The 27,804-nt window shown below is 39.8% G+C and overlaps 1 protein-coding gene across 1 annotated transcript; it reads left to right on the top strand.

Moving 5' to 3' along the window:
- The first annotated feature begins 240 nt into the window (after nt 1-240).
- zbtb20 (zinc finger and BTB domain containing 20) lies at nt 241-26,965 on the top strand. Its single transcript, XM_063895003.1, has 4 exons — nt 241-436; nt 14,965-15,109; nt 16,352-17,866; nt 19,372-26,965. Exons 3-4 carry the CDS (start codon nt 16,372-16,374, stop codon nt 19,905-19,907), a joined length of 2,031 nt encoding a protein of 676 aa, XP_063751073.1. The 5' UTR covers nt 241-436; nt 14,965-15,109; nt 16,352-16,371; the 3' UTR covers nt 19,908-26,965.
- The last annotated feature ends 839 nt before the right edge of the window (nt 26,966-27,804 follow it).

The raw sequence follows: 27,804 nt of genomic DNA, 5'->3' as shown, positions 1-27,804 counted from the left end.
TATAACTCCCACTACTTTCCACAGAGCCATAATGGAGCCGGTTCCACCGTCCCACTGTGATCCCTGTGATTGGGGCACACTAATGTTGACGGATTTCTGATCCAACCCAAGACAGTGCACTGTTCTTCCAATAGCAGCTTTAAGTGAAAAGGCGTGCCTGCCTGCCCCCCCCCCCTCCCCTCCTTCTCCTCCTCCACCGCCACCCCTCAAAGTACTCGATGTATAGTTAAAAAATGGGAGGGCACACTTGAACCGAGCTGCTCTATGAAGGTAGGCTGCAGCGTGTGTTTATTGATGAGATGAAAAGAAGATGGAAGTGAGAAATGAAACAAAGTAAAGGAACATATTAAAAACAAACTATACGCGCTTCGTCGGGGGAAACAGGGGGAGCCGTGGAAACGCTGTCGCCACTTTTTAAACGAGCTTCGAAGTGCAGGTAAGAAATTGGGAAAAGTAGGAAAAGGGATGGGTCTTTTACAATATGTATAACGCTTTTATTACACGGGAGGAATTAGATACATTTCCTATGTGAAAGATTAAAACATGCTCGTTGACTTTAGGGTGATGTGCATGAAATACCACTGACTTCCATGTAGTTGAGGCTGGCTTCAACCAAATATTAAGCCCCACATAATTGGAAACTTCATTCTTTAGAGGATCTCAGACATTCAATAAATGTGACGCCAGCGTAGCAAATGAAGTGCAACGAGTCCCTCATGTTCGAGGCTCAGTTTTGGCTGTTTTCTTGTTCGTTTATATTCGAGTAGAAAAACGCGCTGCCCTGGCATGACGCAAGTTTCCCCATCTGTCATTATTCTCAACATGCCCCTTTACCTTTAGCCCTTTACTTTCGGATTTGCCCCTGAGCCGGGCAGGGGACACTTGAGAACAATACTGTTAGCAAAGTGTGTGCACAGGTCTGTTTCTATCAATCAGCGAAACCTCAGCGATGCTCGCAGCCTGCTTGTTCACATTTTACTCACTGAGAGCCCGGAACAACTGTGGCAGCCGACGTGCGCATTTGGCTTTTAGGTCAGTTATTTGAATCAGAGGAAACGCGTTTCCTTATTGCGATGAGCAACACACTTTCTCTAGAAATCTATTTCTTAAATACATTTTCACTTTGTTAAACTTGTCGGAAAGATGCTTCCGATGTGTGGAATACATTATTATAGCAGCGGTTCTTAAACTCAGACAGATGTCTAGTCTACATTTTTTTTAATGAATTAATATCAATACGGCGTGGCATTGTTGAGATGGAGTTACATTAAGATATGCTTGGCCGGCGAAGGGAAGGCTGGCTAATATTGTGTCTGAAGGTAAAACAATACAGCAGCTTCAGTTTCTTGGATAAATCACAAAGATCCCAATTCCAGAGGGACTCTGGTCTGGATTTTTGGTGCCATGTTTCACCAAAAAACGAACGATATCTTTAATTGTTCCAATCCGCTGTATTCTTATCCTACAGTTTGAGAAAATGTTTGCGATGTTTTGGTAAAGGGTGGCCTAGATATGGGGCCATGCTCTGGTGTAATTAAAGTTGCAAGAGACGCTTCCCGCGTGCCTTTTGAGAGATTTTGTTGCAAAATATTCATGGGCAATACGTGATTCCTTTGCTCTTGCTTATTATATGACAGTGTAGAAGCACTACAGGCTTTGGATAAAGTTAAGATGTTTAAATAGGTTCAACGTTAGAGGAACAATGCAATAAAAAATGGAGCATTGGTTGCCTAAAATTCGCAGAACGGGCCACGGAGAGTTGATCCGGAGCAACATGTCAGTTTTGTTCTTTTGAGCTCCATATCCTTGCGCGTCTGGGTTTGTGTGTGAGTGTGTGTGTGTGTGACTGAAAAGGGGGCAGAGAGCGTGTTTGTGTGCGTGCCTGTATGTGGCAAACAGATGTTGTCCCAAAGCGCTTGGCTTTGTCAGATAAAGAGAGTAATACAGCGTGTTCCTGCGTCTATTATAGGCGCCACTGATGCTCGTACAATACAACCCGTACGCTAAAAGATTAATATAGGCTCAGGTTCATTTAGAGCAGAAGTTGTGCGCCGCTTTGCGTCTACACAGTGGTCATGTCAGATCCCGGTGTGGTCACTGCAGGTGTTCACGTGAGACACACACACAGGAAGGCCGGTCCCGGGTGATACAGGGGAGGATGCACGCGAGTGCAGAGTCTGTGGATGTGCACCTGTGTGTGTAGGTGTCTGTTTTTTACCACATAATTGTGCGTTCATCCCTTCTCACTTGTGTTGTGATCACTTCCTCTCTCCGCCTTCATTCACAATATGTTTCCACAACGTAAACGGGCTGCACTCCTATAGGCTCGGTTATGTAATTGATGTCTGCACTGGATCGTTTGTTTTCTGAATGGACACATTTGGAGAAGAGCTGTGCGTGCAGCCCGGTGTAGCAGAAATCCAACCTTTCACTTTAATGTAAGCTTTCAGCTGGGTGTGATTGTAAATCTGTCCAATGAACTGGAGCATATTGATTGACAGTGTGCATGTGGGTGAAATGATATTGTCACAAACTGGATGGAATACCCTTCATCAAAAAAAGAAAAGAAACACCACATAAACTTAATGCCTTTTTTGGACATTTTATTGTTTGATGAATTGGAGGGTACTTGTCTTATGTGCAAGTGAGCTCTCAGCAAGGCTTGATGTCAAAAACTCTCGTTTTATCTGCACAGAGGTGTGCAGTAGCTGCTGAAGGAGAGACAGCCATTATGTGCGTTGGGAGTGTTTGTAGTGCAGAGTATCAGGTGCCCAGTTTCATCTCAGTTAAGTCACTAATGAGTATTTATATGTATATATTCCACATGTACATTAATATTCACAATGTTTGAGCCATCGCCATTTGCCAGCTTTCTGTGTCACGGCTAAAACCCACCCATGACTAATGAATATTTAAGAGCATGTCTGCAGACCAAGGAAACTCATTATTATATGAAGGAGACCCAGCAGATACGCTGTAGACCTCCTCAGATGGAGGCAGGGGAGGGGGGTATTCAGTTAATCCACACTCAGCAATCAATCCCAATTTTCTTTTGGCTTCACCCTCCTTCACTTGTCCTCTGTAGCTTGTCACCCTCTCTTCACATTCAGCCATTTATTATTGACCAACACACTCTCAAAATGTGTCTGCAGCATTCAATTTTGCCCTGTGTTTCGAGCTGATCCAGTCACTCTTTCGCACATTTCTCCCACCTGATCATTTGGGTTTACTCAAGTGAAAATTTGTAAAGAGACCATTATTCTGTACTAATGTAACGAGTTCTCATTTGGAAGAGACATATAACAATCATCTTGTACTGTAAACGCACACAGATGGCGGGTCAGTATTCCAAATAATTTTTTAAGCGCAGCAAAGAAACTGTTGCCCAAATAGGCAAGATGAGACATCTCTCTGAAGCTCTCGGCACAGCCACGTTTGTAGTTAATGCTTCACCAGGCTTTTACCTGGAAATCCTGGCAGCCCATAAACTACATAATTAAATTTACAAATATGTGTTCATTATGTTCTTTTTGACACAACTCTCTTGAAAAAGCATGAAATGTTTGGCCATTGGTTGTCCATTAGACATTATAGAGGAAAGGACAAGAGTGAGCTATTAAAAGTGGTCATCAATATAATTCATTTTAATTATCTTTCTTCTACTCATGTATATTGTTAGATGCATTTTAATTTTATTTTGAAATGTAATTCAGATAAAGTGTAATTTAAATGAAATTTGATACAAATTTGACGCATTTACTCGCTAAATAAAAAATGCAATAATATTAATTATGGCACCTTTTGAACCCTTACAGAAATACTATTGTAATTCATAATTCTAAGTAGGTTATTTCACCACGGTATACCAAGAGAGTAAAAAAGAAATATGCACTTGAGTCCATCCTGGCACTTTGTCTAGCCCAGTTGAACATATTTGGCAGCCATTTTGGGAATGCAGTAGAGATCCATCGATATAACGAGCCACTTTGTGGATTGCATCCAGAATGTCACAGTGCTTGTTAACTGCTTGGCCTTTTTGTCTCAGGCGGTGTTTATCCTTTTCCCTCCCTTTTTCTTCCTGTATAATTCTCGTTCCCCCATGGAGCCAAACTAATCTTTGATGTGATTGCCAACTGAGACTGTTTTCAGGTGCAATGTGTTCATGTGAAGTCTTATAATTGACTACAGATAGCCTTTTACCGACTTTAATGTTAAAGACTTGCTTTTATTTATGAGCAACGTATAAAGTTTCTCACCTGACTGTAAAGACTTCTGTTTTACAGCAACTCGAGATTTACAACTACATTTGAGTCCCTGGTTACCATGACTACCCTAAAAAACCCAGCTACCCCATAGCTCCTGAAAAGTCTTAGTTTTATTATAATAATAATGTATTAATTTTCCTGACATTTTTTGATAACAGTAAATGGGAAAATAATTAACTCCACCTTGGTGGATTTTTTGCAAACTAGAAATTATTTGGCAGGCTAGCTGCCTCCTGGCTAACTGGCTTCCATCCGTCTTCCCACAAAGCACCTTTTTCACACATAACACGCTTCTCTTCACATTATTATAATTTTCTTATTCCTGAAAATACTAATAACACAATTGCAAAACCTATTGAGAATCCTTTGCCTTTGTAATTAAGGAGATAATTTCCCCTTCAGCTGCGTTATGCAACACAGAAATGCTGTTACCAGGAGTTATGGTGATTTCCTTCCAGTTATAAGGCTGGAAAATAATGTGCCTTGTTTTAGGGGACGGAAAATGTATCTTGTTCATTCATGATCAATTTCAGATTAAAAGATTTTACAATAAACTAGGTCATTTATATTTAATGCAGAAATTATATTTAAGAAAATACTTTAGTGACAGCTAAAGGACACATTTGTGCGCAATTGTAAGCATTGATCATGATTTAATTACATAGACTCTGGTTCTGTTACAAATTGGCCGAAAGATTCTGAAAGGCTGGCCATGGAAAACTACGTTTATAAAACAACACTCAAGACCTAATCACTTTCAGAGCATGCAGTATGCAGAAAACCATAAAACGTAGAACTTTAAGGCATGTCTTTTCCGTTTTCAAGGACTTTTGTGTTGGAATCTCCCCTCCCTGCAAGTATCACAGGAATGCTTGGTGAAAGCACACATTGAGACTGAATTAGTATGTGCGAATGTGCAATGCTGTTGTCCGGAAGCTTTTGTTCGGCTTTAAAACCTTATAAAGACTTAGCAAACACATTTAATAACCTTTGTCTAAGAATGCATGGCAAATGCAACATTAGTTTAGGATTTAGTGTTTGATATTTTCAACATATTGTATATATTAATACAAAATGAACATCTCACATGGAAGAGTTCAATACACACTTGCCCCAGGATAAGCCTGTTGTTTTTTACTTTTATGTTCACGCATACATTCGGTATAGCACCAGAATTAATGGACTTAAACAAATAAACAACATAATAAAATGTTGTACATACAGCACAAACACAATCCAGTTGTGGGTGCAACCATGTGTTACCATAACCTTTGCTAAAACTGCTAACAGACTCTTTGGTATTAACCACAGCCGGTTTTAAAGATTTCATTAAAAGGCATAGAACCACGTATCATTTAAAACCTGAACACACTTTTTTTTACATGTATGCAACATGTTTTCACAATGTATTTCTGAATCCTATTTACACTTTTTCTTTAACATGACAGAAGCGTTTAAAACTTAATTTGTATTCCCTCTCTTTAAACACACGCAGGCCCAGGCATTCAACTGATGTGAAAAATGTATCCTGGATTCTAATAGCCAAGTTGTATGTTTGCCAAGGTGCATGTGTGTCCTCAGTTCACCCTGCTACCCATATGGTTTCCTACAAGTCACGGTGAGATCACTGCCTAGTTGAAGTGGGGGAGTGTCTTAAGAGGGTTTAAGAATATAAGAAACGTAACAGGGTCTTTAGTAACTGTTTGAACCTATTTTACACAGAATGAGTGCTGTGTATTCTCTGCTTTAATCTTGGCTTCAGGAAGACTTTACAAGCCTCGTGCCAGTAAACAGCACCAACAGCAGCCAACATGTTAACATTGTGCAAAGTCGCACTCATGGTACATCGGCATGCGGTGTTCAATGGGTAAACTTATTTACTTAATAATATTGGTGTTAGGTTAGTTATTTGTTTATTTCAATTATTCATGATTGTTTATTTGACCTGGCAGCAAAACAAATTACGGACATTTTGTGTCTTGAAAGAAATAGTTTTAACAATATTTTTTTCTTATTTAGTTTTTATTTAAATATATTTTTTGTTATAAAAAAGAGAAAAATCAGCTCTGATAATGAGACATGTACACAGCTAACCGCTTATTATGGATAAAGGAATGTTTTGGGCTATGGTTGATTTACAACAGTTGGTGTACGTGAGGAAACAGTGTGTGTAACCTGCTCAACAACAAACAAATTTCCGTTTTCAGTTTTTCAAAGTCCCCGGGCTTGTTTCACAACAAGTTTAAAATGGATTGAGTTTGTTTTGCTGAAATCAACTGGCTCAGAACACCTGCGATACATGTTCAGTGCAAATGTACTCCATGTGTCATGTTTGAATGGTTAGCACATCGGTGTTAAAGTAGTGGGCAGCGATGGCATTCAGAGTAAAATACCTTGTGGCAGTTGCTATGTAAACTTTTATTATGCCTATTTTCTTTTGTATTGTATTTGAATAGCTTAACTGACATGAATGCTTTTTTAGATAAAATGTCTTGTATGGTCTTTCACTGCATTAGGCTCCTGGCTAGTAATTCAATGATGAATAATTTGCTGAATATTATTTCCTTCTTACCCCTGTTCCGGGTTATTTTAACGTATCCTAACATGCATTTAGGGGAGGGCAGGGCATACCGTGGGCAGGTCACACACAGACAAACACACACTCAAAGAGGGAACAGGAGGTAGTCATTAAAAACCTTTAGCCAACATTAAAACCCCTGTTGCAAAAAGATGAGCGAGAAACCGTCTTCCAGCTCTTGGACTAACAATGACACTATAAATGACAGAGAAGTAGCACAGCAGCGATGTGGCATGATTTTTATAGCAATGTTACCAGAAACAGCTGATGAGCTTAGGTTTCACTCTAGGGCTTATGGGCTATAGATTGTTACCATCACAGATACTAATTCTGCTGCATTCAGAGAGCCCACCCTGACCAGCAAATCATGTGCATTATCAAGGCCAAAAGGCCACATGATTATCATAAACGGCAGTGTTATCTATCTGCTTTGTGCTGCCTCGGAGCTGCCTCTATAGTGACTTTGCTTTCCGTACACACATAAGACAGGACACACACACCAGCATCTAATCATATCAGGAAGTGTGAAAACTGCTGAAGAAACGAGCAAGTAGTAGCTTTCATGACTAATATTTAGCATGCTTCACTTTAAAAACACAGTGTATGTCTTTGCAACAGAGCAAGATACAAAAGATCAGTGAAAAGATGTGGTTACAACTTGCCATAGAAGTAGTGTAACCACACAGCAACATAGTTTCCCCCACAGTCATTCAGGGGATCAGTGCGTAATATAAAGAGGTTGTGCCCATGATTAAACCTGCCTGCAAAACGTATTTATCACAGGATGTACACAACCAAGCACAACCTTAAATAATATTAAAAAATCAAATCAGACAGTGTCATTTTTGAAATATGGCTCAAATTTGTTCTGGTTCTGATGCAAGTGTTACACCAGCGCATAATGAATAATGTTACTGATCAACTCAACATTCATAAATATGGCTCAGACGAAGTTTAGGGTGGATATCATTTTAAAGTTTTATGGCTGCTGTTGGTAAACTAGTACGTTAATGCTTTCCTCATAGTGAGTGACCGTATTGTTTATATAACTAATACTGACTTAACCTGTTATGAATGCCCTATGTTAGCTGATACTTTACTGTCCTTGTTCGTAGTGCAACACGTTTTTCTTCACGGGGCTGTTCAGTGTGTTGTACTGTACATTGGAAACATGTCAATCAGATAGCGTTTCTAGACAACATTTCTATTGTTCCTTTTTTTGATTTTGTCTTTACTAGAATGCTCTTGACACGTTACTAAACAGGGTTAAATCTTGAGCTTTTGGCCTTTCTCTCATATCTTGTGAAATTCTTAAGTTGGCTTGCATCACTGGTTTGTCTTGCAACACAGTAATGCTGTATAAAGTTTCCTAATGTAGTTATATTGCACCCACTCCCCATTGGATTAACAGAATCCCTTAGGTTTGTGCCAACTTTTGTTAATTTCAAACTGCAGTGCTGTATGGTTCAGTCATTGAATCTAACTTGCGTTGCCCCTGGACCAGTGGTGCTGGTACTTAGTGAAAGTGTGTATAGGCCACTGATGTGGTTTGGTTGTGTTTCACTCTGTCAGCATTACACTTTTAGATGGGTCGTATGTCAAATGACCTGACGAGACATATATAATCTGTATTTCCAACACAACAGCTTGCCAAACTATAAATACCCTAACAAGTGCTAGTAACCCATAAGGATAGAAATAAGCACAGCATGTTTGGTAAAAAGTCATCTGGATTTTATATCTTGTTTGCATAATGAGTAAAATGTGTAGTTGAAGACACAGTATGTTGAAAATATCGTTATCTGACTAGTGACTCACTTTTATGTCAGCCTGATGGCATGTGTATTGTTGTTGCCGTAGCTACAGGCGGAAGAATTCATCATAAAACCTTTTTGCAAAGTCCATTTTTTCCGTTTTCTTTGCTTATGCATCGTTTACAAGCCGCATGGTAACAATTTGGCAGCGGGTTGTTTTGTTAACATGTCGTTACATTAACATGTGGCAGATGAACCTGTTTAAAGGCGAGATTCTTGGAAAGAGGTGAGCTTGCTGACCTTTGAAGCTCAGATCAGCTAACTACTGTGATAGTGCTGGGGTGCGCTGAACTGCTCAAAGCACCCTCGTGCATTTTGTTAAAGTCTAGTTTTCATCACAATCACATTCACAAATGGGAAATCATTCATTTGATTTTATAAACTGCGACCGCACTCACTGTCCAATTGTGTAAGGCGTCAGTACAAACCGTGATGTCAAATCTATGTCAATCTTTTTTGTATTACCATCACCTTTATAGCACATTTCATAAGTCCCACCACCTTTCAACAAATCACCACACACACACACACACACACACACACACACACACACACACACACACACACACACACACACACACACACACACACACACACACACACACTGTACACCCTGTGTGAGAACACCTTTATGATAACCCTAGAAGTGTTGTTTATGAAACTCAGCCTGACGTATGGCTTGTTTGAGAACACCATTTATTTTTTTGGGTTTCCTGAACAACTTCACAATACTGTACCTGTGACCTCATAGCAACCAAGGATTATTTGAATGATTGATTAATCTGCCTATCATTTTCTGGATTCATCTTTTGTCTATAAATTGTTGGACAATATTGAAATAAGTCCATCCCAGAGGATCACAGTCTAATTGTCTGGTCGTGTCCAAAGATATTCAGGTTAAATATGCTATACACATCATAGTGACACACTTAACCTAAACACATCTGAAAGCTGTGCTGTACTCTGTATGAACTGTATAGCTTGAAAGGGCAGATCCAACACTATCCTCTCATAATTCAGCACAAAGCATCTTTGTCCTTTTTTTTTAATCTCCCAAGGACATAGGATCACGAGACACTTTGTTATTTTAGGGGATATAAAAGTGCTACCTCCTCTCAATACTACGCATCCACGTGTACACGTATTTAACTTGCATGCGCACCGTTCATACATGGACATATGAACATGATAAGTTCAAATGTCTTTCAAAAATATTGAATTAACGTCCCTTTATCATGAAATACTACAAAGAGGAGGCCTGTATGAGAATCTTTGCTTCATGAAGACCTCTCGATGGCCCGGGAGGTCCTTTTTTGGAGAGGCAAAATGTTCTCGACGTGTCTAGTAGGTGTAGAGAGGCAGTTGCTGTGGACACTTGTGCCTAAATGATAACTCTTGAATTTAGCATTATCTGCTTCGGGGGTTGGAGGTGTTTTGGAGACTATCATATGAGTAGTCAGATGGTTCTTTTTGGTCAAATGCTCATTAACAAAAGCACAGCCATTTGCCAGCGCTGAGAATTTTCTTGAAAGCTCACCAAAGTGAAATACAGTCTTTATCATTTTTATGGCCTTAAGCCAACAGTGCCTGTTTGTTTTTTTGCCCTCTTTGCTCTTTTTTTGGAAACTTCATGAAACACAGTGTGGAACATTCACTGATAGCACTAATTCCTGAATGTTTGTGCGCCTGAATAAAGTATATTAGAAGTAGATTATCCTCCCATCTGTAAATAAACAATGGATCTGCTATGGATAACGGGTGGCGGTGGGTGTTTTTTTTGACAGAAAATGACGAAGTTGAACAAGCTGTCCTGTCAAAAAATGTTTAAACTGTCTTTTACTTGTGTAATGTCATTGTAGTGTGTGTTGTTTTTTGTTTGCTGGAGGAATTTATTTAAAAGCCACACATCCTGTCACACTGAGATTCAGTTGGACTGCATGTGTTATCACATTGATCTGCTGTGCTATTTGAGACGTTTTAGTTGCACTGGAACTAAACATGAAACGTTAGATTACATTTATGGGGACTATAAAAAAAAGTTAGCAACAGTTCCAGTTAATACACAGTCCACAGAAATGCATGAAAATAATGAGTTACTTTATAAGTTATTCAAGCCATGTCCATAGAGTCAAGGCCATTACAGTACCCTGGAACTCTGTAGTTACTTCAAAATGCTTTTACCATGTACGAGAGCATTTCAAACAAAAGAGAACATTAATTAACGGGAAAGTGTTTGCATAGTTGTTGTTTATGTCGGATATGTAGTCGTGAGGGGAGAAGCATTGGCCTGTTCTGCGTTGTAGGTGAAGAGCCGGTTCAAAGTACAGGAAGACGTTTCATGGCGAAATTTGTGAGGACAACACCCTGTTCTAATGTAATTCAGACATGTTATAATTATCGGCAGACATTTAGACACATTTAAGCAAATATTCCATTGGGGTTGTTATGTTACACCATACAATTTCAGTCAAAGAAAAAAATGAAAAGAAAAAAATGTAAAAAGAAATCTGGCTCAACTTGTCAACAGCCTACATGCTTGTTAAGATGTTTTTGTGACTGCTATAAAGGCAAATCAATTAGATTTTGAGACTGTGAGGTGTTTTCAGCCAAAGTGTGTGTGTGATTAGTTACCTTACCTGTTAATTGCTTCCTAACAGTATAGACGAACACTCGACTGTAATAAGAGACACGACGGCACTCTAAATGACTCTGATTTAATCAACCAACACATTGTTGGGCGGAGATGAATATTCAGTTACCTAAAAGATTATTTTTTAATCGTGCCGATCAAAATGAGCCAACACACACGACAGCATTAGCTGAGATTTAATTGAATGTATTTTTTCCGAAAAGTTTGAGATGTTGACAGAATACATTGAGTTGTAAATTGTTCTATCAGAAGAGTGAAATCCAGTTTCTATTGAACACACCTTGAATTATCACTTGTCAGAACGACACATTTGAAATCTACCCAGTGTGCTCGCTACGTTTGAAAATGATGTACTAAATGACATTAAATCACATATCCAGACCATACTATTAGAGCGTAATTTCTGGTAGTTTATATGCTAATGCATATGGGCTCAATGGATGATTGAAATTAATAATTACAATGTTGCACAGCGATGGTTATTTGTTAAGCAGAGATTTCAAACAAACTCATAAATTACTATTAATTAGATGAGGCACCAAACACTCTTGATAAGTACAGCTCTGCATCACATTCACGTCGGTACTGTATGCACATGTATGGACACGAGCTTTTGCACAATGCCCCGTGGCCCTTTTGTCTCCAGATTTAAATGTATCAAGAGGCTTGAATATATGCCTGTAGTGTGTATTGTAAGCAGAATTAGCATATTAAGGATGTATATTATTCACATGGCGGATACTGTTCCTTTCATAAGCACGCCTCTTATGTCTGTTCTCAACCCATCCCCCATCCTCACAATTTTATCCCCCCCCTCACCCCCCCTTGATTAACTAATGTCCAATTTGATGCAGCGTATTTCATGCGCTTGTCACCTAATACAGGCAGCTGATTAACCTGGAGTCTGGCTGGTGAAGTTGCAACCCTCATCTCCCCGTCTTCTGTTTTTTTTTCCCTCTCCCCCCTTTTTTTTGTTGCCCCCCCCCCCCTCTCTTCCCCACCCTCCACCCCTCCTCAGTCTTTGTTGTGGCGGCAGCAGCAGAGCATGCATTGCTCTGGCGGTCTGAAGCATTGTGTCTGATTTCCAGCAGACAAACTGACCTCTGGGGATTTATTGACAGCAAACTCCACAGAGGCAGACACAGAGCTGGGAGCATGGAGAGGCAGCCAGAGAGGGGCGGAGGGTGTTTGGGGAAGGTTTGTAAGGGAGGGAGGGAGGGAGGGAGGGAGGAAGAGGAGGGGGCACAGACAGAGAGACAGACAGATGGAAGAAAAGACGGGGCGAGAGAGTTTCAACGTGATGAAACAGGAAACAGGTAGAGGCACAGAGAAAGAGATCGATACCAGGAGGGAAAACACACACCCCGCATTTAGTTGAACGCGAAAATTAGTCTTGTGCTGGAGCGTTAGGAAGTGAAAGAAAATGGCTGCCTCCTACAAGGATCTAATTAATTTTGAAGGATCATCAGCCCCTGTAGTCCAAGGCAGGGTACAGGAGGGAGGGCGTTAGGAAGGGGGGAGGGAGGGGAGGGAGACAGACCCCTGGGCTGATTAGAATTCACTGCAGGTAGGCGCTGGCTGCTGCTCACCCACTGTGTCACGGCTAAAATGGAATCACTGTTGTGAGTGGCAGTCTGGGCAACTGAAGCCTGCTTCCCTTGGCCTACTCCTTTGTTGCCAGCATTCACCTCACTTTACCCCTTAGGCAGGTGGATTTACATGTCTGGATGTGCGAGGGAAGCCACAGAGGGAACATACATGTTTGCATTGTCTCAGAGAAACCACAATAAAAAAGGCCTGTGGCATCAGAAATACAGTTACATCTCAAGCTCACCACTGCTGGAAAATACTAAAGGTCAAATATTTGCTAACGTTATGGATTCAAGCATTTTGGCTCGTGTGTGTGCTGTTTTCAGAAGAGCCGGAGTTACCTGTTATTTGTTGTAGGTTTTACGTTAGTCTAAGTATATTTTTAAATATCTCAGTGAAAGCGGTTAGGTTAAGGAAAGGGTTACTCCTACAGAAGGGTTTGTGCTTTTGGCTGATCCAGTTTTTAAGTTAGGTATTAGAACGGTCAGTAGATGTTTGTGTGAAAGGGCTAGAGGTTACAGCTACATTTAGAGCTACGGTTAGAAAAAAGTTACATTTTAGATTCAGGGGTTAAGGGTTTCACTATAAAATATATTTTCAGTCCTTACCGAGACGGAAAAACTAACCAGTGTGTGAGTGTGTTTTTTAGTGCCAGAGAATAATCCGATTCAGTATCGAGTGATCACCCTGCTAAACACGCTACTACTTGTCTATATCTAATCATCAGATTTTACAAGGATATTTCAAGAAAAAACACACACACACACACATCTCGCTGGTCGCAGTACTTCTCAAAGTGGGGCCTGTGGACCCAGCCTTTTCAGATTTTACACTCTAACCCCTCAAATTAGATTTTCTTTGAAATATTCTGCTCTCCCGTACATAACTGAGGATACAAATCCTCCTTGAATCCTTCATACCTCTGTGGGAAAACCCCAGAGGTCACTTGGCTAAAATCACATGCTTTACATCTGTAGATTTCACCTCAGTGTCTCAGAGCGGGAGGCGAGTTCTCTGAAAGCACTCTTGTAAAAAAATAACATGTCAACATTAACATGGAGGTCTGGTCCATCCCTAGCCTTGTTCTGTTCATTCAGCAACACACTGTTGTTTTTGGCATTTCACAGAGAGCACTTCATGTCCCTGTTGTAGCCAGCGTGACATCTATGTAACATTTTTCACCCCAAAAAAAAAACATTAAGAGTGTCAGATCATAATTGTGATTACGATACAAACGCCAGTGAGTGATACATTTCCACCTCCTGATACACAGAGTCATTTCCACATACTTTAAAAGCTATGGGGTGGAAATATTAGAAGGCACTTTAACGAGTGTGAGACTAATAAGAAATACATTGTAGGGGCATTTTTCATGGGTTCAGTGTATTTAATTTGTATAGCTATCCTGAACCTCAATGATCTCAGTGTATGTGGCTTTTATTTGTCCGTTTTACAAAATTATAGTTTCTACTTTTGATTTTAAACCTTTGGATAATATTACGATACCCATCCAGCTCATCACATGCTAAATGTTGTTGAATGCCTGTCTTGTGTTTTTGAATGAGTGCCTTTGTGTGTTTAATATGTGACTTATTCTACTATTATTACAACTTCTAACGTCTGCTCTACGTCTATAACAGACATTGTCTTGTTTAATATGTGGATCTGAAATTCAAAAAGAGCACACACACTCACGTACACTCTGAGTGTGGCGGAGACCTTTTCTGAAATATTTAATCTGGCAAATGTTGGAATTTAGATTGTTTTTTCTTTAGAAGGGTGTGGTTCTGTTGCCCGGCGGCTCAGATAACTGCTGAGAGAAGGACTGGCTGTAATACCAAAATTATTTGCAACCTCAATTTGTAATTGGCGGCCATGTGCTCACAGGAACGTCCATTCGTCTTGCTTTGAAAAGTCTTCTCACATCTGTTGCAGCGTGTCTGTGGAAGATATTTGTGTTACTTCGGCTCCCGGTTCATTAAGGGAGTGGCAATATCGACGAGGCAGTATGTGGCATTAAGATTTGTCTTTGTCTTTTTCTCTCCCCCCCTCCAAACACTGTGGCAGGGAAACACATGATTTGGACAGAGAGGACTGACAGCCTTGCCTAGCGCCCGGCCTCTGATCAGCCATCTCCACCAGCAAACTGAAGCTCGACCCGCACTTCATCACCAGCCACACAAGCATCTTTGGAACAAAACGTCATCTAACTGTGAGTACTGGAGGGCTACAGCTTTTATTTTTCCCTTTACATGTATGTTATAAATAACTAAGCTGCAAACAAGCATTAATACTCTGTGCTAAAGCTATAACACTGCTTCTACAGTTCATTTGAGGTAAACCTCCTTTTCATTTGGATGGACACATCTGTTACTCTAAAGCAGGGTTTTATTGTTAATACCATCATTCAATTTATTTATACTCAATAGAAAGCTGTTTCAAAATGATTAAGCATTTACACAATAGTTATGTGTAGATCTGGACATTTCCTCAGCAATATGTTTTCATAAATATATTTCTTACTGACTGAAATAGTGTAAAAGATATCCCGTTTTATTAACATGTATAAGTACAGTTGCCAAGATCATTACAAGCACGTTCAAGAAAAGGGCTGTGTTTAAAATCATTCAAATAAGGTCAACCGCTTTAATTAAATTAAAGTCAAGCATGTTTAAATGCAAAATAAATTAATTTGACATCAATTATAGAACCCTCAATTCACATAATTCCTACAATTACCACCTCTGTTATTTAGATTTAGATTTTCATTTCTTTTCACAGCTAACTGGAGGGAAAACCTTGAGTTATCTTACACAATGATCAGCCGGGTCACATCTACTGTATTCCTAGGATAGTTAGGAAGCGCCATCACAGTGAACACATGGCTAACAAAAGAGGCCAGTCCTCAGCTAAGCCCAGTGCACCACCTAATGGCGGTTGAAGGAATTTCAGGAGAACACAGAGAAACTCTAAATAATTACACGGGAACCATCTTAATTGTCTTTCGCCCTCTCAGTGGCTAATGTTCAAATTCAAGAGACAAATTTAACTCACGTTCAACTGATTTGAATTTCATCCCTAAAGTGTTAAATGGGGGGAAAAATATCAAAATAATTGTAGGTTTTTACTTTTATCTCTGTAATAATACATATCAATAATACATATCATATGTTTAATAAATAAATAATGCATTAGGAATGTATGTTCTCTGACATGGTTGTGTTTCCTTTTTTGCTTAAAATGATACTTTCTTATAATTATTCTGTTATTCTAGTTATTTATTTAACTACACAATTTTATTTCTCATATATTTGTAACACCTGAAACCAAATATGTAAAGAGATTACAAGAGGCAAAAAAGACAAGACAAGCCTTGTGTGTGTGTGATCCAGTGAAATGTGTTTTAAGTGTGTCTCAGAGTTTTTAAGTCCGGTGTGTTGCTTCCCGCCTGCAGGTGACATCAGTTGCAAGGGGATGACCGAGCGCATTCATAACATCAATCTCCACAACTTCAGCAATTCTGTACTTGAGACCCTCAATGAGCAGCGCAACCGTGGGCACTTCTGTGACGTGACTGTTCGGATCCATGGAAGTATGCTGCGAGCTCACCGGTGCGTGCTGGCTGCTGGAAGCCCCTTCTTTCAGGACAAGCTGCTCTTGGGCTACAGCGACATTGAGATCCCCTCTGTGGTCTCAGTGCAGTCCATCCAGAAGCTGATTGACTTTATGTACAGTGGGATTCTGCGGGTGTCTCAGTCAGAGGCCCTGCAGATCCTCACTGCTGCCAGCATCCTACAGATCAAGACCGTCATTGATGAGTGCACTCGCATCGTGTCCCAGAATGTGGGCCTGGCTGGGCCAGGGGGGTTCCCTGTCATACCGGGAGACTCTGGTCAGGATACACCCCGTGGCACGCCAGAGTCCGGCACCTCTGGGCCCAGCAGCGACGCAGAGTCAGGTTATATGCAAGCAACATCACAAAGCATGGAACGTGCATACACATCACTGTACTCCTACCCCGGCCTCACTCTGCAGAACGGCACCCGCGAGCGACCCCTGTACATGAACCCCATGGCAAATTACGATCCGACCCTCAGCACTCAGAAGGACCAGCAATCTCAAGACCCGCCCTGGATGAACCGCATCCAGGAGAGGTCTCAGCAGGTCGACCGCTTCATCACAGCAGAGTCCACCCACTGCCGCAAGCAGCCCCGACCGGTACGCATACAAACAGGAGGGGTGCACATAAAGCAGGAGGCCGACGACGAGTACAGCTGCTACGACACTTTGGTGGACTGCCACGACGACACTGACCATACTGAGGGTGTAGAGAGTGAATCCAAGGTTGAAAGTTTTGACTCAGGGGTGAGCTCGTCCATCAGCACTGAGCCAGATGCTATGGAGCAGCAGCCGTACCTGGGCTTCAGCCGAGAAGGGGGCGGGGACGGCCAGCAAGGTGAGGGAGGTCTGGTGCATATAGAGGTCAACGACTCGTCCCCGGAGCATGTGCAAGACACGGATGATGGGGACACCCACAGCACTAGTGACAGTAGCATGATGCAGCCCCTGCCAAACTCAGTCATGCCCCTGCCAGGTGCCCCGCACTACATGCGCACGACAGAATCACACACCAGCAACCTGAGGATGCCGCTCACCGTGACCAGCAATCCCCAAGTGATGGGCACCGCTGGAAACTCCTTCCTGCCCACACTCTTTCCTACACAGCAGGCCAGAGAAAACAAGCCTTTCATTTACCTTCCCGGCCAGCAGCCATCCCAGTTTGTGGCCGTGCAGCCCCCTGCTATGCCACCATTCCCGAACCCCATGTCGGTACAGCAATCGCCAAGTCAGCAGCAACAGGTCGCAGGAGGACTTGGTCCGGGGGAGAAGAAGCCCTATGAATGCACTCTCTGCAGTAAAACCTTTACTGCCAAACAGAACTACGTCAAACACATGTTTGTCCATACTGGTGAGTCAAAAAGTCTTGTTTGTAGCAATGCTTTTTCAATGTTAATAAGCTTGAATGTAATGTTTGTATTATCCGTTGTTAATGTAGGTTGAAGTAGCAGTAATACTTGAGAAATATTTTTGTCTGACAAAATCAGAGGTGTCTTTTAAAACTGATTGAAATACTCAACATGGGAGATATATAATGTTTCCTGATCATAGTACACAAACTATTTTAGAGAAAAAGGTTGATATCTTTATTTAAACTGTGTCATTTCAACACAGTAAAGGATTGTATTTGATCACACTGAAAAAGTGCCTAAATGAATACCTAGTGTAAGCTATTAAAACACAGTGTATAGTGTAGGTATGTCAGCTGTGAACTGTTACTGGAAAAGTACAAAAACTGTTGACTTTGTTACCATTTTTATCTCATTTCCAGTGCCACTAGATTGCTCATGCAGCACATCATTACACTGTGCACTCCTGCACTGACAGCCTTATCCATCATAAACTATAGAAATCATCATCCCACATAGAAAGAATTAGATATCATATAATTAGAATATCTCAGAAAAATTGCCTGCTCAAAAAGCCATTATTATTCATTAGAAACCATTGCTTGTCCAAGACCGCCTGTGACGGCTATTTCAAACAAAATTTCCCAGTTTGACTCACACAGTTGTGCAGAGCAGAGAATAATCTGAATGTCTCATGGTAATCAAAAAATAATTACCTTTTTATCTTACACGAGTATTTTTCAAAAAAGGAACACAACGTCCGAATGATTAACCATAATATTGTATGGCTGTCCCTAGAATAAATTGAGTATTAAATACAACATAAATTGTTTTTATTTCAGTTAAAAATGAAAAAAAATGATAAAGTACAAGTATTAATCATTGGCTTCATTAAATTGAAACAAGTAGGAACATTAATTCACTCGGAGCAGCAGCAAACAGTAGATTCACAGGACTTCATTATTAACTTGCATGATACAAATGGAATATTCACAGTTTTATCAGTCTCTTCCTCTACCTGTTAGCTTTACATAATTACTCAAGTGTTAACATTTTACAGCCAAGGCTGTCACAAACATGAGCTTACGCCTGAACAAATTGACAAAAATACCAAATAGATGGATAAATAATTTGTTCTTAAATTGGAATGAGCATTATTCTGTGGTGTTCAAATTCCTGCTCTTAACTCTATTTCTGTGTCGGTTAAGTCATTGCGTCATTTTTTACTTTTCATAAATATAAATGCATCCATGTTGCCAATAACTGCATCAGAGCTACATTATAGGGACCCTTTTGTCACAAAGCTGTAGCATACGACACATAGTGGAAGCACCAACATAACAATGTTAATGCAGGTTTAAATAATTCTAGCCTGAGGTATGTTCCTGTACTGGAAAAGTAACAGTGGAGGCTTCAGGCGTCAACTGTTCCATATTTTGTAAACCTAATCCTCAAAATATGTCTCTTCTTTTCCCCCTAAATCCCTTTGTCTTGCATGTACATCCAGGTGAGAAGCCTCATCAGTGCAGCATCTGCTGGCGCTCGTTCTCCCTGAAGGATTACTTAATCAAACACATGGTGACACACACAGGGGTGCGGGCCTACCAGTGCAGCATCTGCAACAAGCGCTTCACCCAGAAGAGCTCTCTCAATGTCCACATGCGGCTGCACCGTGGAGAGAAGTCCTATGAGTGCTACATCTGCAAGAAGAAGTTCTCACACAAGACCCTGCTGGAGCGGCACATGGCCCTGCACAGCACAGGCAGCGCCATCACAGGGCTGTCGGGGGGCGCAGGCAACCCGGGCCCCGTCTCCATTCCCATGCCTCTGGCTGTCCCTGAGCCGGGAGCAGGAGTGGTGGCCCTCGCCATGCCAGTGAGCGGAGGTGCTGGAGTAGGGGCTGGGGTTGGAACAGGAGTGGGTGTAGCGGCAGAAGCCAGCTGCCAAGAAGGGACCACCTACGTGTGCTCCGTCTGCCCTGCCAAGTTCGACCAAATGGAGCACTTCAATGACCACATGCGAATGCATGTCTCCGATGGATAAGTACTAATAGATAAACTTCTTTCAAAAAGAATGACAAATAAAATGGCACTAGATTTTCCTTTTCTTATTTTGAGGTATGAAGAGTAATGAGTATAGACACTGGCACATTAAGTTTCCCAAAAAAAATCTTTTTTTTTTTTTTTTTTTCTGTTATTCTAAAAGAAAAAAAAGATGGTGGCCTTAAGGCTTAGTAGTTTGATATTGATCTACTGGATGGATCCTAACTACAGGCCTCTAAATGTATGCTTTCCTAAAATACTGATTTATGTGTTGAACACTACCGAAAGGCCTACGAAAGAAACACCTACACACAAACACACCTTTAGAGTAGATGAGTCTGAATGGATATACGTGTGCGTACATGTTGGAGTGTTTGCTTATTTGCATGTTACTGTCTGTTTGTCTGTGTGTGTCTGTGTCTGTGTGTGTGTGTGTGTGTGTGTGTGTGTGTGTGTGTGTGTGTGTGTGTGTGTGTGTGTGTGTGTGTGTGTGTGTGTGTGTGTGTGTGTACATTGCCATGAAACATAAATCATGGCAGTTGTGAACCCATACTGACCAGTTTGGAACATATAGATGTCCAAGCTTACTGTGGTATAATTAACATCAACAATAACAAAAAAAATCATCTGGGGTCGGGCTACATATTCCCTCTAAAATATACTGATGGTCACAAGATTGCCTTCTTATGTAAAATAAAAAAGGAGACTAGTTAATTTGACACTGGGCTTTATTTATTCCTATGGTATTAAGGGATTATGATGCAGCTGTTGTCAAGGTACCAATTTCAATCATTTTACTGAAATGTAATTTCCTGTCCGTGGCGACAGGGACAAATATTTCTCATATGTTTTGTAATTGTTGTCCATGCATTTTGGTGGTTTACTAAATTAGGGTGTGTTGATGAGACAGTATTTGAGCAAAAACATGTTTCTTTTTTTCTGAAGTTTGGAGTTTAACTCATTTGCATACACTGCCACTAATATCCTAAAAGACTGTTAAGGCTCATAGACCTCTTCCATTTCAAAACATGAGAAAAAAAGAAAGATTGTTTTGCTGATGGTTTATGTTAGCCTTTCACGTTCACAGTTATGGCAGGCTGGCAAAATGCAACTAAACTCTCTCCTTCATAATTGCTGCTCCTCAACTTGCACCTTACTACTATGGGATGTAGATTAAAATCGTCACTCTAAGTGTTGTTATTGAGTAGCCGACGTGGCTGTAATTTGATTATCTAATTATAATACTTGGGGGGGGGGGGTTTATGGGTGTTGTTGATTGGAACAGTGTAAAAGAGGGAGGGATTATATTTGACTCAATCGGAAATAAATGCCACCCTGATCCAAGAAGCGCTGTACAACCTGTTCATTACTATTGCAAAGCCATTTCAGTAAGTGGGAGCTAAATGCATTACTCTTCATGTATCGGCTCTCCCTGAAGGCAGAAATGGCATGCAACGTTTTGAAAGGAAATACAGCCTCAAAGCAAAAACAAGTAGCTCCATTGATTTCACACTGTTTCGTGATATACCACAACCTGCAGATGGACTTTCTACACAATAGAATACATTCCTGAATTTTCTAAAAACCTAGACACAGCATGTACAGAATAGATTTGGAAGCTAGTTGTCATCCATGCATTACATCACATTAGGCTCATTTCTGATAATTGACTTGTTTTGTATTGCTTTTTATTCGATATAGGACACACACACACACACACACACACACACACACACACACACACACACATGCAACTGCCTACAACTGCAATCTGAAGGATTTGCTCATTTATGTGAGCGAACACTTTCGTAGTTGTATTGTTAAAAGAATAAATAACTGCATACAGGGGTCTTAAAAAGACCTGCTGTTGATTTAAAAAAAACAAAAAACAAAGTGCTACTTTGCACATTTTCTTAAATGCCTGTGCTTACTATTTAATCGTTTTCCTTTCATGAACTTCTATGATTTTCTTTTATTCAATTTCAAAGGAAAAAAAAAAACATTTTTTAAATCTTGATAAGTGGACTGCATTATTTACTTGCATATATGTTGCACTGCTTAAACCAATAAGTGCACTACTGTTAACAGAGATATTATAGTTTTAGAAAAGAGGATTTTTTTTTAAATCTAACATTTGGTTGTAGAGTTCACATGTAATAGAATAGCTTTGTTTCAATTTATTCATTAAGTAATTCAGCGGTTCTTGGCTTTTGTTATTGCTTGCACTTACCTACAGTATATCCTCGTGCCGTGTTAATGCAAGCATTTATTTTTATTTAAATATGTACCATTATGTGTGCTCATCTATCTTTTAACCTTTGAATTCTTTCTTTTTACGGAGTCAGCTCCCTATAACAGTTATCAATCGCATTTCTTTAGAAACAGACAGAACTTTCCTCTGAGAACATCCAAGCCAAACAACAGTAACAGTGAAACCGTTTTAACAAACGCAACTCCCGTCCAACTCCGTTGGCGGAGGTCATAATAATAACTATTATTATATGATTAATAATAATACATTTATAATGTGTGTGTGTGTAACATAAATGATATGTGTGTCCTAGAACAATTTTCTGTGGGTGTGGGGGGTGATGGAATGCAGCTTCTTTGATATGTGTCCGTCAGTCGTGTCCCTTCCTTAGTGTTCGTATGTCTGTGAGTGTCTGTGCGGTATATAGCCTAATCAAACTGTTAATAAGTGGAATACCTGAACTGTAGGGCTTCCTTTGCAATATGCAGCGCAGGTACTATGAGAAGCAGCTCTCCAAACCTTTTGGGCTAATACGGCACCTGTGACATATGTTCTGAGATTTGAGGAAAGCTGAGGTCAAGTACTCTTGTACTTCATTGTTCCCATTTGGAGGAGTGATACCCAGTGTTTTGAAGTTTCATATAATTGCTACTAGATTTCCAATCCCTGTGGAAATGAAGTCAAGTGTTGAACATGTGAGACCTGAGGAGACTCTGTGTTCTGGTTTCTCCTCAGCTGAAGAGAGTGGACACACGTGAGGAATATAGTGAACAAGCAGGAGGTTAGTCCTCAGTAAAAGTAGCACATTATTTAACATTTGATTGGGCCTGTCTCCTATGGTGTGCATATAAGCCTAAACTGTATGGTTCCTGTTTGTAGCTGTTGTTGCCAGGATGGCAATATTGCTGCATGCTAGTGCTATATTTGTCTCTACACAGCACGTGGAGGGTAATCTCATGCCTTAACAGACAATGCACTAAATAGAAAATGTTAGCAACTGCCGAGATCTCTTTCCAACAGTACTGCCACATGTATGGCACACAGCTCATGGTGTTGGTGTTTGTTGTCTGTTCAGTATACCAAGTTAAACACTGCCAACTAGCATCATCACTTCTTCGAAAGCAAAGGCAGAGACATGAATTGTTTCAATAACGTGTAATGTATGTATTCAGTAATCGAGCATTCCTTCATGGCACCTAAATTTTACATATTTTGTGTAAACACATATATCAAATGCACTATTGACTGTAGCTAGATGAGTACAACCAGCTTTGTGGTATCATTGGTCTAAATAGTAGGTTAAGTAGCTCGTTGTTGGTTTTTTGAAATATTTGATTTCAGAATTACACTATCAATTGTTTCTCTATTTTTTTCATATTTTTTGGATTAACAAAAGTAGCCGATCTCGACGTTATCCGGATGAGGGCTAATAACTCGTCCCATGGTCAGTTGACTTGTTGTATCATAAGGTGTTTGAGGCAGACCAGGCTTGGATAACACCCTGTCTGCGGTGTGTCATAACGTGCTATAGCATCCCCCTACCCTGTTGCATTAGCATCACACGCTCTTCACTGTCCATAGTTATATATTCCTTATACTGCTTCAGCTACTCGTGGTGGTGCTTAATTCTCTTTTCTCCGTGTCGCGAAAAAGTTGGTTGAAAATTGTTAAAGGTTGCAACATTTATCCAGAAAATAAGTCCTTATCTCAATCGTGCTTCTTCTAGTTGTTAGTTTAAAAGAAAAAAAAAGTCTAGACTTTATGTTTGCAAAGTGTTTGCATATTTTCCAGAACAAAACATATTGAAAAGTAGATACTAGCCTTGAGCCTGCAGCTGTTTGTATTGTGTTTCAAATATATTACTGTTCATGTTTTGTTTATCTAGTGTAGAGACACAGGGTCTACAGTACATTGTTGTCCTTCTTGCAGTATGTTTAATTCATCGTTATACTTCTTTATTTCAGACTTCCTCCTGCTTTTTTTATGGTGATCATAGTGGTGTTGTTTATACATACATAGCTTCACGCAACTGGATAAAGGATAGTCAGTTTTTGAGTCATATTTCACATTGTACTATATATGCCTATATGCTTTGCATTGAGATGAAAACAAGGAAATGGGAGATAGTAATGGTGAGGGTGATGTTGAGTAAGGAACAGGTTCATTTTATTCTGATAAGCATGCGTCTGTCTTCCTGTTTGTCTTTCAGTCTGTCTCCACACAGTTTTAGTTTTTCCAGCTTGAATAAAGTCACAAAGAGTAGAGTACAGAAAACACGTTCAGATGATACTTAACTGCATTTCTTTTTTGGGCCTTCTACAGTACACAAGAATGACAAAGATAACTTCTTACAGATATAGTATATATATTTAAGTATCACCGTTGCCACACAGATGGGGAATACATTTCAAATACTTTGATAAAGACAGCTAGAGTATACAGTACCTTGTGGGATATAGGGAATATGACTATCAAGTGCCTATCAGTACATACAGCAACTATACAGAATATTCATAGTGTTTCTCTCCTACATTGCACAGATACAGTATATACACAATGGTCTATTAAAAAATACTATTTATACTATTACTGCTAACACCCGGTGGTTGTGAGTGCATCCTAAGAGAACCCTTTAATACCTGAAATGTTCTATTCATATACAGTAAAAAGCTACATCTGCAAGTTTTATTTTTATCTTACATTTATACAGTGTGGAGGATTCAAAGATTGAAAAGATTGAAATGTAATGATCTATTTATTTCTTTGTTTCACGTTGCTCTCTCTCATTGATGTTTTTAGCCATAACCTGTGCTGTGTGTCTGTGGGGAAAGGGCAGTGGCACTTTGTGAACAGTGGAGGGAGACACACGTCAAGCGTAATAGAGGAAGTTAACGCTGCCTGACACAACATTGGGGGAAAAAATCAACTATTTAGAATTGTTTTAATTAGTTTTTGGTAAATATCGCCACTATTTAGATTGTTATAACATATCTAATCGTGGTATTAGATTCATCCGCTTGCAAATACTTTTAATTCATTCAATTCTCAGAGTTTATTTGTTTTCCCCCAGGCAGTAGGAACTGGCAGCTGCTATGATTTCAAAGTACACCCTGTGTCCTTTGACCTTGATGACGGGCTTTTCCACATGCAAGCCGATGCCCGATTTCCCCATAAACCACCATAACATTTTAATCTTATCTGACAGCATTGTTGTTTACGTGCAGCTTGAAAAATGGCAACGGGGAAGCAATGAGCAACGTGAAGAAAAGAAAGTGGTCATTTTATATATTTTTAACCTCTGCTGTGTTTGGAGGAAAAATGACATTACAAATTGCCATCAGAGAACACACACTGCATTCAAATGTGTTTCATTGGTTTGTTCGACAACATGAAAACAAAGTAGAATAAAAAGGCATAAATCAAGTTTGAGGACTGGAGTGGCTCTGAGATAAAAGGATTTTGGGATGGATTATTATTTTGTCCCCTGTGGACTAATTACCACAGATTTCTCTGTAACCTTCTCCAGCCTAGTTACTGCGCCAAATTTAGGAAAGAAAAAAAGACACTTTTGTTAAATTAGATGAGAGAAAAAAGTGGGCAGAAAGAGAAATACAAAATATGAAATAAAACAAATCTGCAGAACTCGAAATATAAAAGAATCTGAGTGATTGCGTTTAGTTTGAATCTTTAAATCCTCCATAATACAAGAATACATAGGAGAAAACAGCTATGATTAACAAATACATTTTGAAGGCTTAGTTTCATAGACGTTTACTATAAAATAAAATAAAATGAAGCATTAGTAAAATAGGCAATGTGATATAACTAGTCCCTGTCATCCAACCGTCACACTATGACGCACACACACAGCATCTGCTCAGATCTTACCGTCAACCATCCAGATTTTTTATTTTTGAGCTTTACACACAAACAGTGAAGCAGCTGTTCAGATTTTTAAGTAGGACACAGTTAGCCTAAGCTATAACAACATCTATTATCTCTATGATGCTTTCTCCGAACATGCAGTTATTACCCTGGTGAGGTTTTTAATAAGGATCTTCATCGGGTCACTATCATCCGTCAGTCCAAAGGAAGCATGCAGTCCTGTCAACCTTTTGATTAACCTGTAGGGGAGAACTTTGTTTTCAATGGAGCTAAATTTATCATTTAAATGTCCCTGTATGTTTTTCTATCACAAGAATTAGTAGACTTGATTTAGCGTCTATATTTTCTCACTCGCTGTATTTTCTTTTTGGCTGAGTCCGGCTTGACGATTGGTTTTAAAGTGTGTTAACGAAAAACATGCATTCCTGTTCAAGTCCAGAGCATTCCAACTCCTAGTCTGGCATTCATTTATCGCACTTAAATTATCATTAAGGAGGATTTCCAGCACTTAACAGCTTTACACATCTGTTGGATTCTTGGTCATGTAGTAGCAAACATTGCCCATTACATCAAGGTTTTGTAAAATGTATATTTCCCAAGATTTTTTATTTCAAATCTCATCTCGCTGTTAATTCAGATTTCTTGTCTGGAGCTTTGTGAGGGCCGGTTCTATAGACAACATGCACTATGCTATTGCTCTGTTTCTCTATGTAGGTCTCTCTTTCATAGTGCACGGACATTAAATACACAAAAGGATGTTGGTCACTGTCTCAGCCAGCACGTAGTCTGACGTAAAGGACTCTAAAACATTTAGCACTGTAATGTACCTAAACCTTTAAAGCGGGGCCATGCCAATCAGTAGAAGTAACAAAACAAAAAAAAAAACTGTACTAGACAATGTTTGTTTTTATAAACCAAAGAAGGGTTAAGATAATTTAAGTTTTATGGAGAAAATCATTTCTTTCTGTGTATTGGGGGAGGGGAGGGGGGGGGGGAGAAGGTCCGATTGGGTTTATTTTTATCTTCTCATTGCCGGGTGATTGTGAAAAAGCATCCCTGTTTGTGTCACTTGATTTTATAGTTTTGTGTTCATTTGTAGACCAAAATAGATTTTTCTAATAAGAAATGCAACGAAACATAAACATGAATCGGACACCGTAGCTGTGATGTAAACTATGGCATGTGATAAGATTGTAAATGTTGCATCTGACAGAACACAGTAATCATGGGTGATGTCTTTTAATACACACATTTAGCGGATCAGCGTAGACCTGTTCACATCGGAGTTCATCTTAATAGTTTTGTGATAGCAGTTTTCATTCAATTGTTGGCACTGTCTAATATTTTCTAGGCTGTCCCTCAAATACTAATCTGATTTTGTGACTTTAGCCATTTATACTTGAGACGGACCAAGATGTTAAGTTTGCACATATTTGTAGGTTGTTTGTTAAGCCAAAAAAGAAGATACTTTCAGTCCAGCCGAGGTGTTCATGATTTCTAAGCAAATATTACTTTCATGTTCACTGAAAAAAAAACAAGCATCAGAGCCAGCCATCCCTTCACGATGAAAATAAATGATCACCAATTAAAAATATCACAAACGGTCCAAATATTTATGATAGTGATTACATATATTTTTGTAATAACAGAAGATCATCTGCGAGTGGAATGTAAACCATTTGGCTAAATTTGACGATATTTTATTACTGTAACGGTCTAAAGCAAGGTGAATCTGCTGTATATTTTTCATCCTGTGTGTTCA

The sequence above is a fragment of the Eleginops maclovinus genome, chromosome 11 (genome assembly GCF_036324505.1).
Source record: "Eleginops maclovinus isolate JMC-PN-2008 ecotype Puerto Natales chromosome 11, JC_Emac_rtc_rv5, whole genome shotgun sequence".
Lineage (NCBI taxonomy): Eukaryota > Metazoa > Chordata > Actinopteri > Perciformes > Eleginopidae > Eleginops > Eleginops maclovinus.
The sequence above is the reverse complement of the archived record's forward strand: the minus strand, read 5'-3'. Positions and strand labels throughout refer to the sequence as shown.